Source organism: Sycon ciliatum, chromosome 13, assembly GCF_964019385.1.
Source record: "Sycon ciliatum chromosome 13, ocSycCili1.1, whole genome shotgun sequence".
Classification (NCBI taxonomy): domain Eukaryota; kingdom Metazoa; phylum Porifera; class Calcarea; order Leucosolenida; family Sycettidae; genus Sycon; species Sycon ciliatum.
The window spans coordinates 14,201,442-14,215,504 of NC_088655.1; the positions used below are offsets into that span (position 1 = coordinate 14,201,442).

A 14,063-nucleotide genomic window follows, 5' to 3' on the forward strand; every position below is an offset into this window, starting at 1 on the left:
ACGATCACGTGACTAGCGACAACTGACAGTCGAGTCTGCGTACATGTACACGTTCGGATGCACGTCGTTGCATGATGTAGCGCGTCAGCCGGTTTTCATGGTTAGGTGTTCAGTAGCAACGCCCTACCCAGATCCGTGTGGACTATGTCTATGCCCAGGCCTGAGTATGGTATGGGCCGGGGTCAACCATGGTCAACAGGTCAACGGTTCACGACGATGTGGTTCACTAGCGCTAGAGTATCGTGCATGTATCGTGGGCGCTCTCATCAACACACTCAATCGCGCGCTTTCCGGACACGCCGCTGCTCACTGAGTCACACTTGTCCATGTGCACGTTTGACCTGAACTGAAGTAGTTTGTCTTCCTTCACCGTCGCGTGGTCGGTGAAGAGAAGTTTTACAGCTTATTGCAAACCAACGAGCAAGGAAAATGAGTCTTTGTTCAGAATAATCGACCGCGATCAGGTTTTAGCGGCGCTATAGTGCGCACCCATACACAATAGCAGTACTTTGAGAAGTTGAGTGGTCGGAGTTTCTCCAAGTCTCGCTCGCTTCAAGAACACTTACTTGTACATGTATCAAGAAGAACGTTTCGTGTATTTACGTAATCAGTAGCGCAATGTGGTTGAGCGGATGTCGGTTTGTCTTGCTGGTACTTGGTGCTGTGTTGCTAGCAATACTGCTGCCTTCGAGTTCAAGAGTAGCTGGTGAAGTGTTCTTCTGGCGACCCAGCGTGTCGTGGAGTAATCCCGCACATTGGCAGAGTGGTGAGATACCTTGCCATGCAGACGGTATACACCTTCCAGGCTCGCAGCAGGTTAGTCCGTGACTAACTGACTAAGTCAGTGTGCTGTGTGTAAGGGCTGTGTGGAAGAATGGTCGGCGTGCCGTGAAGATCTACTATGACTGTGACAAAATGGTGAAATGGAAGGTTTTCATGAACAGCCAGGCTGACCACTACTGGCACTAGGACGTTGTAGTGGCATACATATAGCTGGTGGCTTGGGGATTGTGCAGTCGAAAATTTCTTGAAGCAGTGTGTTTTATTATAATAGTACTGTAGTAGAAATTGCACTGCACAATGTGCGCAAGTACATGTGTGTCCCGGGCCCTGGGACAACCACTCTTGCAGTGTGTCCCGGGTCCAGGGATACACAACGCATTTCCGGGATTGTCCCAGGGAATCTGGGATGGTTGGCGTGCATGTATCCGAGTCAGTGTATGCCCTATGCTGTATATAGCATAGCAGACAGTGACACTGTTTTTAAACTGTATACGGTTGAGATGCTTACCTCATTCCGTCCAATCTCCCTACCACATGGGCTGGGAGTCTCCAGCCAACCTGCTCATCTATCGCACACCAGCAGTGCAATTCCAAGTCGTTGTGGATACTGATCCCCTAGGTTATTGAGCTCTCTGCGCATACTTGCCCCCCCCCCCCCCTTGCAGATACTAGCATAAACATGTCCTCCATACAGCTATTTGAATCATACAGATGTCGTCAGTGAAGGTTATCAGAATATTGAATGGCTTGAACTTGTTTATAGCCCTTTTCTATGCAGAGAACTACTGTGAAAATGATGTAGTGCAATTGCGTGCTTTGCGGCAACAGTCATACGTGCTACGGTATGGAGAATATCGCGTGGGTTGACCACCATTTTACAGATCACGGTCAACCTTGTGAATAACGACCTCAGGTATAACGTTAACAACTCGTGAATAACTACACACTCTTCACACCTAGTCACCATTTGACTGCATAGCAGTTACTTTCAACGTCATGAATAACGACAGTTTGCGAATAACGGCACTTTTCTCTCATGCACCATCAAAGGTTATTATTTGCAAGGTTGACTGAATACAGAGAGCTGGAAGGAGAGTCTTCAAAGCATTTTTCACACGGAGAATACGTGCAAGGCCACACTGATATGCGCAAGCCACTACAGACATAGATACCGTAAAGTCTTGTATAAAAGCCGCACTTGAATAGAAGCCGGCCTCGAATAGAAGCCGCAATTTTGGGCCCATCCAATCACACATAAACCTGGTTTTAGTGTTGACATACCGTAAAGTCGCGGATAAAAGCCGGGTTTGCATACAAGCACATCGCGGATAGAAGCCTAAAAGTCAAACGGGTCAAATGCATATAAGCCTTTCGCGCGTAGAAGCCTGATTTCTATGCAAGCACGGATCGGGTAGGTCAAGAGTGCATGTGCTATGTACAGTGCATAGTAAAACTGCCGCCATACCGGTAGTCAATGGTAGATCTACGCGTGTCGCGCGTAGAAGCCTGGCTTCTATGCAAGTGTGGTGCATATAAGCATGGTTTGCATACAAGCCTGGTTTGCATTAAAGCCTGATGCAGAAAGCGGCTTATGTGCTTATAAGCCCGGCTTTTATCCGCGACTTTACGGTACATAGAAATACCTGTCTTGTATAGAAGCCTGTCTCATATAGAAGCCTGCAAAATTTCACCAAGACAGACATAGAAGCCGCAGCTTTTATACAAGACTTTACGGTACGTGCAAGTAATGCTGTAGGCGCGAAAGACCATAGCACACTGAAAAAGCATAATCGGAATATCCGGGTGCCAGTTCAGACATCGGCGTGAATGCCCCAGGGCCTGTTATGTTACTACTACTGTGACTCAGGGGCGTCGGAAGGTATTTTAGTGTGGTATGGTCAGCCATTGGAAGTAAAATTTACCCCTGGGGAGGGGTTGCTGAGCCGACATTTTTGGAAATGCAGAGCCCAGATCAGTGTATGTTATTGATTCACAGGGTACCTGGGGCAAAGAGTGGTCACGCGGTCAATGTCGTGGTGACCGTAGCGTGTCATGTTGCTACTTGCAGTGTTGTGCTGGAGCCTGAACTGTCACCCCAATGCTCAGTACCTTACACAAATATGTGTAATCTTGCACTTATTCTCCAAGTGTTAGTGCTCACACAGGAGAACGTGGAAAAGTGTATCGAGCACTCTGTGGGCAGTGGAAGACGTCTACTGTGTTGTGTACTTTATGTGTCTGTACATGTGTTGATCATTGATTGCAATGTCTACAGCCATGGTCCGTTGATATCAAGCAACCAATTGCCCTGAGAAAACTAGTGATTGGAGAAAATGCTGGAGTGCAGTTTGGATCACCGGGCACTGGAATACATTTCCTCAGAGTTGCTGGAGGATGTGAAGGTGAGAGTGAGATCTGCCTAGAATCTTTAGTATAATAGAATCTTTAGTATAATAGAATCTTTAGTATAATAGAATCTTTAGTATAATAGAATCTTTAGTATAATAGAATCTTTAGTATAATGCCCAAACAGGGTACTGTAGATTTGCTGCCATTATTACCGTCATGATTTCCCCGTAAGTTAGTACGTACTAATTTTCGAACTTAGCAGCCACATGAGTACTAACTTTCGGGGAGTACTTTTTTTATCGGGGGTAAATGACACGCAGTGGGAAGCCTGTGCAACTCTAGTGTCCGTGCATATGGTGTATGTACTGTATGTTGTATTATGATGTAATGCATTACGTAGCCATGCAAGAGCATGCGCGAGATACGCATCTCGCAGCTGCCTACTTTCATGCAGCATCCTTTAGATGTCGTGGTTCTTATGATTTGCCTACAATGGCCAAGTGAGAATATAATCCTATCGTAAACAACTAACTTGTTTACCCCGAAACATGGTGTCAGAAGTAAACTAAATAAACGCCCTAGAATTGTCGCAGTAGCGCCACCGGTGCAAGAGGTAAAATGGCAGAAGCTGCCGGATTTACCCCGCCGTCGATGGATTGGCAAGCCGCAGATTTACCTGATGAATTCGAGCGGTTCCAACAATACTGCCTTCTAGTTTTCCAAGGGCCCTTTTCCGACAAGTCCGACAAGGAAAAGGTCGCCTATGTCATGCTATGGATCGGGAGAACTGGTGTTGATGCTTCCAATAGTTTCGAGTCGGGATAGCGCGTCTGCGATGCCAGGACCATGATCTCAACATGCACCAGATGATGGTTCGCTGCGAACAATCTGGTCTCAAGTTGAACCCAGACAAATGCCGCATCAAAGAGGACAAGATCAAGTTCTTCGGCATCATCTGCAGCGCTGACGGAATACAGCCCGACCCGAAGAAGGTCTCAGCGCTGAAGCAGATGGAGCACCCCGAGAACGAGGACGAGCTCCAGACGTTCCTCGGGCTAGTCACGTACATGAGCCCGTTCATACCGAATGCCAGCACACTGACCGCGCACCTGCGTGAGCTGACCAAGCCAGATACACCGTTCGCCTGGACAGACAGCCACCAGCGCACCTTCGACAAGGTCAAGGCCGCCATTTCGACAGAAGTAACGCTCAGTTACTTTGACCCAGGCAAGGCAACGACACTACAAGTCGACGCTTCCATGAAAGGTCTCGGCGCCACTCTGCTGCAGGACGACAAGCCTGTTGCATTCGCCAGCAAGAAGCTTACCGAGACGGAGTCTCGCTACGCCAATATTGAGCGTGAGCTCTTAGCTGTCGTATACGGGTGTAAAAGATTCCACACCTACCTATTCGGTCAGTCATTCACAGTAGAATCCGACCACAAGCCGCTGGAGTCAATCAAGCTCAAGCACCTCCGCGCAGCCCCGCCGCGTCTACAGCGCATGCTGCTGAAGCTGCAGCCGTACGACATGACCATCAAGTACCGCCCCGGAAAGGACATTCCGATCGCAGACGCGCTATCCCGACTGTCGCCAGAGGAAACAGAGCCAATTGAGGACCTCGACGTCAGTGTACACGCCGTGTTCCCGCAATTCAGCGATGCAGCGATGACGAGGATCCGCGAGGAGTCGGCTAAAGACGCCGAGATGTCAGCACTGAAGGAGATGATCTTCAGTGGCTGGCCATCAGAGAGGAGCGCGGTGCCGGCAATTCTGCTCCCGTACTGGAATTTCCGCGACGAGATGAGCACCGAGGACGGTCTCATCCTGAAGAGCAGTCGCGTCCTGATTCCCCCGCCAATGAGGGGGGAAATCCTCAGCAAGCTGCACGCCAGCCACCAAGGCATAGAGAAGACCAAGCTGCGAGCCAGAACGTCCGTCTTCTGGAAGGACATCAACAAGGATATCGAAGCAACTGTCTCATCTTGCACGACGTGCCAGCGCCACCAGAGCAGTCAAGCCAAGGAACCACTGATGCAGCCCGATATTCCGCCAAGGGCATGGTACACCTTAGGCACGGACCTGTTCTACCTCGGCGGGTCAGAATACCTCATTGCCGCCGACTACTACTCCAAGTACTTTATCACCCGGAAGCTGCCTGCCGGACAAGCGACCAGCAGGGCCATCATCCAGCACCTCAAGGAGATTTTCGGTGAGCACGGCATCCCAGCCGTGCTGAAGTCGGACAACGGGCCGCAATACAGCAGCCATCTGTTCGCGGAGTTTGCTGCCGGATATATGGATTCCGCCACAGTACGTCGTCGCCACATCACCCGCAGAGTAACGGGTTTATCGAATCGCAAGTCAAGATCGCTAAGAGAGCTCTCGAGAAGGCAAGGGAGAGCGGGACCGACCCGCACTTAGCACTGCTGTGCATTCGCGCCACCCCAGTGTGCCAGGGCTTACCGTCGCCGGCCGAGATGCTGTTCGGTCGTCAGGTACAGGACAACCTGCCTCGCAAACACCAGCGCGACACTCGGGACGAGGCCATCCGACAGAAGCTCGAGGAACGGCAGGACCAGCAGAAAGTACACCATGACCAGCGAGCGCAGTCTCTCCGCCCCCTAGTTCCTGGTCAGCACGTCGGCATCCGCAGCCCGACCACGCACCTGTGGGAACCTGGTATCGTAACCCAGTCTGTCAACGGGCCACGGTCATACATGGTGCAGCCTGACCATGGGACAGAAGTGCGGCGCAACCGTACCCACCTCAGAGAGAGGCGGGTCCACTTCCCGCCGGATGCCAGTCTCGCAGGCCCTCAGCCGCCGAGTGACGTGCCGTCGCCGTGGAGCGACGTTAGCCAGTCTCAGCCGCCGTCACCGTGTGACGGCAGCCAGCCTGCTGAACCTGCCACCCAGCTGTATCGAACACGGTCTGGCCGCGCAGTCGCACCCAGGTCAATCCTGGATGTGTAGGGCCAGAGAGGCCTCATGGACCTGTTCGCTTATGTCACAGTAGCTGAGGTGCCATTGTTATATTGTACATAGAGCTATTGTTGGATACTATGTCTCTGTATTGTTAGCACGCCGTCGTGTGCCATTCATGATTGTTACCTTGTACATAGAGCTATTGTTGGATGTTATGTTCTATATTGTGAACACGCCGTCATATACGTACGGTATGTTATGTAGGTTGTTAAACTCCTTTATGACGAAGGGGATGTTGTATTATGATGTAATGCATTACGTAGCCATGCAAGAGCATGCGCGAGATACGCATCTCGCAGCTGCCTACTTTCATGCAGCATCCTTTAGATGTCGTGGTTCTTATGATTTGCCTACAATGGCCAAGTGAGAATATAATCCTATCGTAAACAACTAACTTGTTTACCCCGAAACACTGTACGGTGTCTGTACATGTAGGACGGGTATAAACTTACTATCTTTCGGGGGAACTGTCTTTCGGGGTGATAACCTCGGCAGTGGAAAGTGTATTTTTTATAGGGGGGTACTAAGTCATTGGGGAGAACTAACTTACGGGGAAATACGGTAATGTCCGACTCGGAAGTCACGAGGGAGGCTTTTGGAGGCTTGTTCCTGGTCCTCAAGTACTTGCATTCATCTGGTAAAGACCATCTTCAGTGTAGTATTGCCTGCTTAGCTGGAGTAACGTTATCCAATGTATCTGCAACCTTGATGTGTAGTGGCTGCTGCTTAGTCTAACCCGTACATGTACATCTAATGTACCAGATCCGTGCAAATTTGTCTACGTAGTCCAGCTTGCTACTACCTCTCTGCTACCGCACAGCCTCCACTCATGTACTTCAGTACGAGGTTACGGTACAGTCAGACCTCTCTTATCCGGTCCTCTTTTGTCCAGATCCATCGCCATCCGGAAGAAAATCGTTGGTTACCAATTTATAGCATATGTCATGCATACATACAGTGTGTGTATTCGATTATCCGGTTCCCTCGACTCTCTGGGTATTGTTTTGTGGAAACCGGATGTGTGCGGCTAAGCGAGGTCTGACTGTACTTGATTACTGCATCGTGTATGATAGTATGCTGTGAAGAGAAATCTCTCTAAACTAGGAGTTCCATCTCATGTCAGAGCAGGGTGTTGGCAACCGTGACTCATTCTGGAACCCTAGCGGCATTGCCTTCACTCAGACTGCATAAAAGATTTCTCCGGCTGGGATTCCAGGCAACTTACATTAGGGTTGTTAACAGCGCTCTTGAATTACCTCTCAGGGAAGTGCTCACAACCTTTTCTGACTGCACGTGTTTGTGTGTGTGTGTGTGTGTGTGTGTGTGTGTGTGTGTGCGCGCGCGCGTGTGTGTGTACGTGTGTGTATGTGCATATCTGTTTGCTTTTCCACTCCTTGACTAAATTGTGCAAAATCAGCATCAGACGGATCACTACGACTGGGCAAGGTATGCAAACACTACACGTAACCTACACTATTTGGCCTTGGCAGTCTGCTTAGCACTCTTTTTCTCTTATACATGTAGCTTCTTAGGGCCGGGTTTCACTGCGGCTCCACTGCTCCGCGGCAACGGTCCCAAAGTTGTGGCTTGCAGCGGACCAGCACGGTTCCACTGACAACGTGATCAGTGAGTGCTTCTGAAATGTGTATTTGCATATACCGTAAAGTACCGCCAGAGCGCCCCGTCTCGCGAGAGCGCCCCACCTTGATTTTACAGCCAAGGGAAGAAAATCGTATGGCAGAATGCTACTAAGTTTGTACGATGTGAGAACCTTCGTGTACTAAGGTCACACTTGGTATGCTTTTATGTGGAGTTCGAAGGTAAACTGGGTATGGATTGACTGCACAATGTGCAATGTTTGTACAAGGTCCGTGTCGTATGACCTACAGACAGGAATCCACCTCCACAAGGCGGCCACGAAAGGACGAGATGGTGGGGCGCTCTGGCGGTACTTTACGGTACATGTAGTGGCCAGAGTAGGTATTTATCGTTTCCCTTTCCCACTTTGGCCCGGTGATGGGTCTGATCTACTCACCTCTCACTGTTTAGTAGCTGCATCTGCGCCTTGAACCATGAGGATGGTGGCGTTCCAATGGATGCTGAAAACTTGGCCCCCAGCCGAGTCTCATGTGAACTGTGACATATTTTTGTCCACTCTTTTCCTGAGCTGCTCAGTGTGTTTTTATACACAATTTTATAGCCGGTGGTAATGCGGATGTGTGAACTTTACTTTTTGCTGACCCCAGCTTGTGTGCGTATGCGCATGCGCGCTCAATTGTGCGTGCATGCACGGGCACGTGCCTGTATGTACTGATGCTGTTCCATTGTGATCATTGTCCTACAGAAACAAGTATTTACAGGTGCCCGGCTAAGAGATTGGGGATGTGCGTCAAACTGGCTCTATCATGATGGTCGTGTGGCAGAGAGACCACCGTGTCATGGGGATGTTGCAGTGTTCCAACAGGTGAGACACATGCATGTACATACACTACAGTCAGTGTAACACACACACACACCAGTCACAGTGACGGCACAAAGCAGCAAGGCAGTGATGAGACAACTGTCATATGGAATGGCAGGGGTAGGGAGAGGCAGGGGCAGATTTGCCGACCATAGGGTCTCGGCTGCATTGCGACCCGAGCGCTCCATAGAAACAAAATACTACAGACTGGGGGGGGGGGGGGGGACAAGGCGGATTACGGAGCAAAATATGCACAATATCAGAGATGTATGTATGACTCCGCAGTTAGCAGTGTGTATCAACTAGTGTCACTACAGGCTGGCAGTGGAACTTGGGTAACACAAACACTCAAACTTGTTCATGACATTCAAATACCTGACAGTTAGCTTTAACACGCGGCATGAATGCACTAACCGGTAGCCTTCCAACGTGGTGTTTGCACAATTAACTTCCCCCCCCCCCCCCCAGCCTTCCCTTATCTCTGGCAAAATGTGGACCCTCCAAGTTGGGTGGCTATTGCTTTGATGATGCTCCGAATGTATGCTTTGACCATGTCATGCCAGGCTGTGTCCATGTCATGCCGGACGTATTCTGTTTGTATTCTCTGTGTGTTTGATCCCCGGCAGAATTCCTCGATACCCTGGGTGCACATAACCAAGCCACTCGGTGTTGGTCAGGTAATTTGGCAAGGACGGCTATTGCGTAACACGGACGACTGGCTCTCAATCACCAAGCATCAGCTGGTCATCGCTCGCCATGCACGTTTCAATGCCGAGTGTGATAGTGTCAGCGACTGTGATTGCTATACGTCAACGTCTGGTTGTGAAGAGGGTGTGAAATCAGATGATGACAATACTGCTCATCGGCCTACAGAACCAGGTGCGTGTAGACAATGGTCCAGGCTCATATGACCAGTACACTGATATGTATCATTCATTAGAATCATCACCCTATGATACCGTACAGTTGTCACTTGACTAGATGATTGGCTGATTGATTGTTGATCTACTTGTACATACTCCTAGCCATGCATCAAATAAACCAAAACCAGAATCGAATACTTGAGCTAGCTGGGAGTATTGTTTGTGTATGATCGATTCCGCCGTGCGCTTCCCCGGCCATCTAATGCTATGCAGAAGTGAAGGAACCCCTCCTCCTCGTATTGTTGCTTTAGCTCTCTCTCTTTCTCTCTCTCTCTCTTTCCTCCTTTCTTTCTGTCTCCCTCTCTTTCTTTCTGTCTGTCTTTCTCTCCTTCTCTTTACGCATGTTCTAGCAATCACTACAGCGCAGCCCTCGTCTGACCCACCAACAAGCGCTAGCAGAACAACTTCCGCCGACGAGGCCACGGAGCAGACTTCTCAGCCATCAGAGCAGCCAGTGTTTGCTGTAACCCGTAACAACACATTGACGGCCCATACTGCAGATGATGTGCATATCGGAGCATCACTGCCTCCCACACTAGTCTCCATTGAGGAGCGTCAGGATGCATTTACCAGCGATTTCTTAGAATCATCGTATCACACTAAGGTAATCACTGATGATAAACCAGCTTCAACTTCAGCCGTATCGGCCGATGATCTAGTGAGAACTGATCCAGGTGACAGTGGAAACAGTGCCTTACCTGCTGGTGGTGCCACCGCTGACCAAGACAGTGGATTTTCCAGTACGTCCCTGTGTGTTTGATTCCGGAATACATGTGTGTGTGTGTGTACGTGTGTACGTGTGTACGTGTGTATATGCCTCGATGCCACTGAGTGTTTATTCTGAAACGTGCCCCTGCAAACTTAATTCAATGTGTTGAGGTGTTACCCCCCCCAAAAATGGGGGGGGGGAGGTTGTTTATCCATCCTTGCCACGTCTGATGTTTAGCAAAACGAATTGCATGTTCGCGCTTATGCGCCAATGGAAGTTCAACTTGGTGACAGAATTCACAATTCGAAGAGGATTGGCAAACAGACTTTGTGCTGCCTTTGACAAGTCATACAGTAGGTACAGACAGTAGAACGTACAGAATGCTGTGTCATGAATCTGAGATCTGGGTTTCGACTGGTTTTCGGAACGAAAAATGAACAAAAAAAATTCCAGTTTGGGAACTGAAAAATGTGCACGAACTTGAATGCAACAATCTGTATACAGTACTAGTCCATACTTGCGGCATATATCCTGCATGCATCCTGTATGCATTTTGAGTGTGCATACGGCAGTTCACTTGGTTAACAGATAGTCAAAACATTGTGTGGATCAGCAATTTACAAAACATTCTGTTGATCTTCTTGTGCGAACGCGCGTGTATGTGTGTGTGTGTGTGTGTGCGTATGTGTCTGTGCACATCTTGTAGACACCACTCTGCTACTGATAGTCTGTGTGGTAGCATCTCTACTCCTGTCCCTTGTCATCGCGATGTTTGTCATTGCCTGCTATCGGAGACGGTAAGTCAGGGATGCATGCAGTGCATGTGTCAGTGTATGTGTCACTCTGTGTACTCAACCAATATAATACTAGAGTATGCAACTCCGCACGAGCTTGGAAAAGAGGACTGAGACTTGCGCTGCATAAGGACGACATTATTGTATATCAGGCCTGCCGGAACTGGTCCGGTTGGTCAGGTTATCACCAGACTGACTTTTCGGCCACCAGCAAGTGTTTCCTATTGTGGAGGACGCGTGTACCTGCCGTATCACACGCAAAGTATAAACGGCCATGAAACTACCGGACCAATCAAAAACTCCTTCCGACGGTCCTGTACACTAATAGATTCGCTACCAAACGGATGTACACGATAGGTTGCACTGTCCCGCGAACCCATGCGCTTCTCCTCGCCCTTACCAATCGCAGTGTGAGATGTACACCTCTGGGGTGTTTCCCTCACTAAGGGGCCATCCGGCTAATTATCGATCTTTTTTTCACACGAAATGAAACAGTTTTATTCATGGGTGGGTGGGTGGGTCGAGGAGAGTTTCGTTGGCCCCTAATACGCCTCTCTTCTTGCTGCTGTATGTGTGTTGTACTCCAGTAATCGTGACGTGAAAACCGAGACAACTAGTTGGTCACCATCAGCCAAGCGTAGTGAAGTCCAGGTTCCTGAGTCAAACAGTCATGAATACGCTACTCCTGGCAAGGCACTACAGCATGTTGATACCGTCATGCTGCAGGCTAGCCGTAAGCAAATCGCCGAGTACAGTGACCCGAGCATCTGCACTCAGAGTGCTGCCTATGCTGCAGCTAGCTGTTGCCATGCTGTGGATGCTGCCCCAGAAGAGTACGACCTGTCAGCAGCTGAGACTGGTCTCACAGAGCACGACGGTGGTCCTCACACTGGTCGTAGCTCTATCGTCAGCTCATGCCGGTCATCCGTCCCTCCACCAGTGCCCGAGAGACGGCTTAGCCAAGTGACACCGACTGCGGGTAGTGAAGGCATGTTCTACAGCCCACTGCCAGGTCGCAGGTTTGCCACGCCGGAAATGTCGGTGCGTCGCTTTGCTACGCCATCGGACTTGCCGCAGTCCGAGTGGAAGAGGATGGTTTTATCGGAGTTTGATTCGTGTGACAGTCTGAGTGCTCCGCTACCTCCTATGCAGACAGCTTGCGCCACTGCTGCCGTTGGTGGTGGTGGTGATAGTGGTTATTGTGGTGGTGGCGAAAGCATTACTCATGCTGCAGTGAACACAAGCAACACCAACGCCATCGATGTCAACAGTCACACACTCGATGCATCGCAGGAGCTGTACACGTGTTCCAAGATGCGACGCAGCCTCAGCAACTGCCACGGCGCCAGTAGCAACAGCAGCGTGTTTGTTCACGCTGGAAAGCGATCACGCCCAGCCAGCATCAGCAGTGAGAAAGAGCTAGGCTCATTAGCGCGTCAGCACCATCAGCAGCAGCAACCACAGCACCATCAACAGCAACAACACCAGCAGCAAAGTCGTCGCTCTACTGCAGCTGCTGGCCAGCATTTTCCGCTGGCAGATGGTTACATCAGTTCGTCGTCATCATCGCCTGCAGCATCACGGCGCAGGTCCTACGCCAGTGCAGCAACAACCAGTCTGCCAGCTGGTGCACCCAGTGCGGTTGCTGCTACTGCCTCTGCTTCTGCTGGCAATGCAGCCATGTCTGTATCTACATCTGCAGCACAACAGACATTTGAGGTACTGGATGAAATGGCTACGGATGACATGAGCAGGGGAACTACATCAACTGGTCTCTACTCTACGTCAACATTCAGCACACCCGCTCCAGTGGCCGAGGCGACTTCTCCTCAGGATGAGGACACACCGGTGTACGCTAATGTTCGGGACGGCTTCCGCCCTCGTGATGTCCACACCGTTATGTCCATAGCTGAGCAACGAGGCATAGCTGCAGGCTGTGAGTATAGCAGTACCGGTCACACCCACAACAACAGCAGCAGCAGGCCAGCACAAGATGTTCTAGCTAGTGATCATGCCGGAGATTTGCATCCTGAGCTTCCAAGCCCTCCAGCTCTAGATGAACTTGTGAACATGCAACATGACAACTATCGGCAGCCCTACTACACTGCTGATGAAGATTTCTAGCAGTGTCACAGTCACGCTAGCAGCAGCAGTAGCAGCAGCAGCATTGCTTGAGCTATAGCATTGCTACTTACTTCAGCAGTGCAGCACACACTTTGCACCTTGAGCGGCGGTGTAGTGATGTGTGTGCGTGTGCTTGCAGCAGCTAGCTACTCCAGCAGTATGCGTACAATACGGAGACAGCAAGCCATGTGTAACAGTATGGTTCTATGTCTTCATTGGAGGTCTTTCTAGTCGCCGCATCCGATATATTTTGCATTTCCTCATTTTCCTCATGATGTTTCACACACATCATGCCATTGCCCATGTTCTGCGACCTGCATGCGCTCGAAGGAAATCTCTCTCTCTCTCTCTCTCTCTCTCTCTCTCTCTCTCTCTCTCTCTCTCTCTCTCTCTCTCTCTCTCTCTCTCTCTCTCTCTCCCTCCCTCCCTGTGAGTTAGAACAATGATATTATCCTGATGCTGATGTGCACACATGTATTGTCTTTCCACTCAGCACCGATACGCTGTGCCCGAACACACTGCAGATATATTTTAAAAATAATATATTATTCACAAAAAAACGTTCTATTTTCAGCTTGCATTGCAAGGCAACGATGTAAACAAAGTAAGTTGCAAACTAACAGCCAGTAGATCTACACACACAATGTCATGTAATTTTTCTGCCGAACTACATTGTTCTCTGCTTTACATATCCTGATTCTGTCAACAAAACTACTTGAAGTAAAGTTATTACTGCAGGGAGGCCATACTGCAGTGGTGCTCTGAGTCTATGCAGCCCATCAGTGCCAGTGGCCAACGATACAGTCATAAAGCTGAGTGGCGATGTTGTAACAATGATACGGTGCACTTTATACTTTAGAGGTTGTGCAATCACATCACCAGTTGAGATGCTTTGGGGGAGCGCTGCACTTGCACTAGCGACTCACGCTGCATA

General features: G+C 49.7%; 1 protein-coding gene across 1 annotated transcript; it reads left to right on the forward strand.

The window, feature by feature from the left end:
- Positions 1-385: 385 nt before the first annotated feature.
- Positions 386-13,447, forward strand: LOC135829776 (uncharacterized). Its single transcript, XM_065342162.1, has 8 exons — positions 386-816; positions 3,059-3,185; positions 7,536-7,564; positions 8,463-8,582; positions 9,206-9,458; positions 9,853-10,242; positions 10,918-11,008; positions 11,593-13,447. Exons 1-8 carry the CDS (start codon positions 619-621, stop codon positions 13,127-13,129), a joined length of 2,745 nt encoding a protein of 914 aa, XP_065198234.1. The 5' UTR covers positions 386-618; the 3' UTR covers positions 13,130-13,447.
- Positions 13,448-14,063: the final 616 nt, after the last annotated feature.

Bases quoted from the DNA above. Each gene is read 5' to 3' on its own strand.
- LOC135829776 (XM_065342162.1), top strand. From the start codon at position 619: ATGTGGTTGAGCGGATGTCGGTTTGTCTTGCTGGTACTTGGTGCTGTG. The intron at 7,565-8,462 runs GTATGCAAACAC...ATTGTCCTACAG, and splicing joins GATCACTACGACTGGGCAAG to AAACAAGTATTTACAGGTGC. The intron at 9,459-9,852 runs GTGCGTGTAGAC...CGCATGTTCTAG, and splicing joins TCATCGGCCTACAGAACCAG to CAATCACTACAGCGCAGCCC.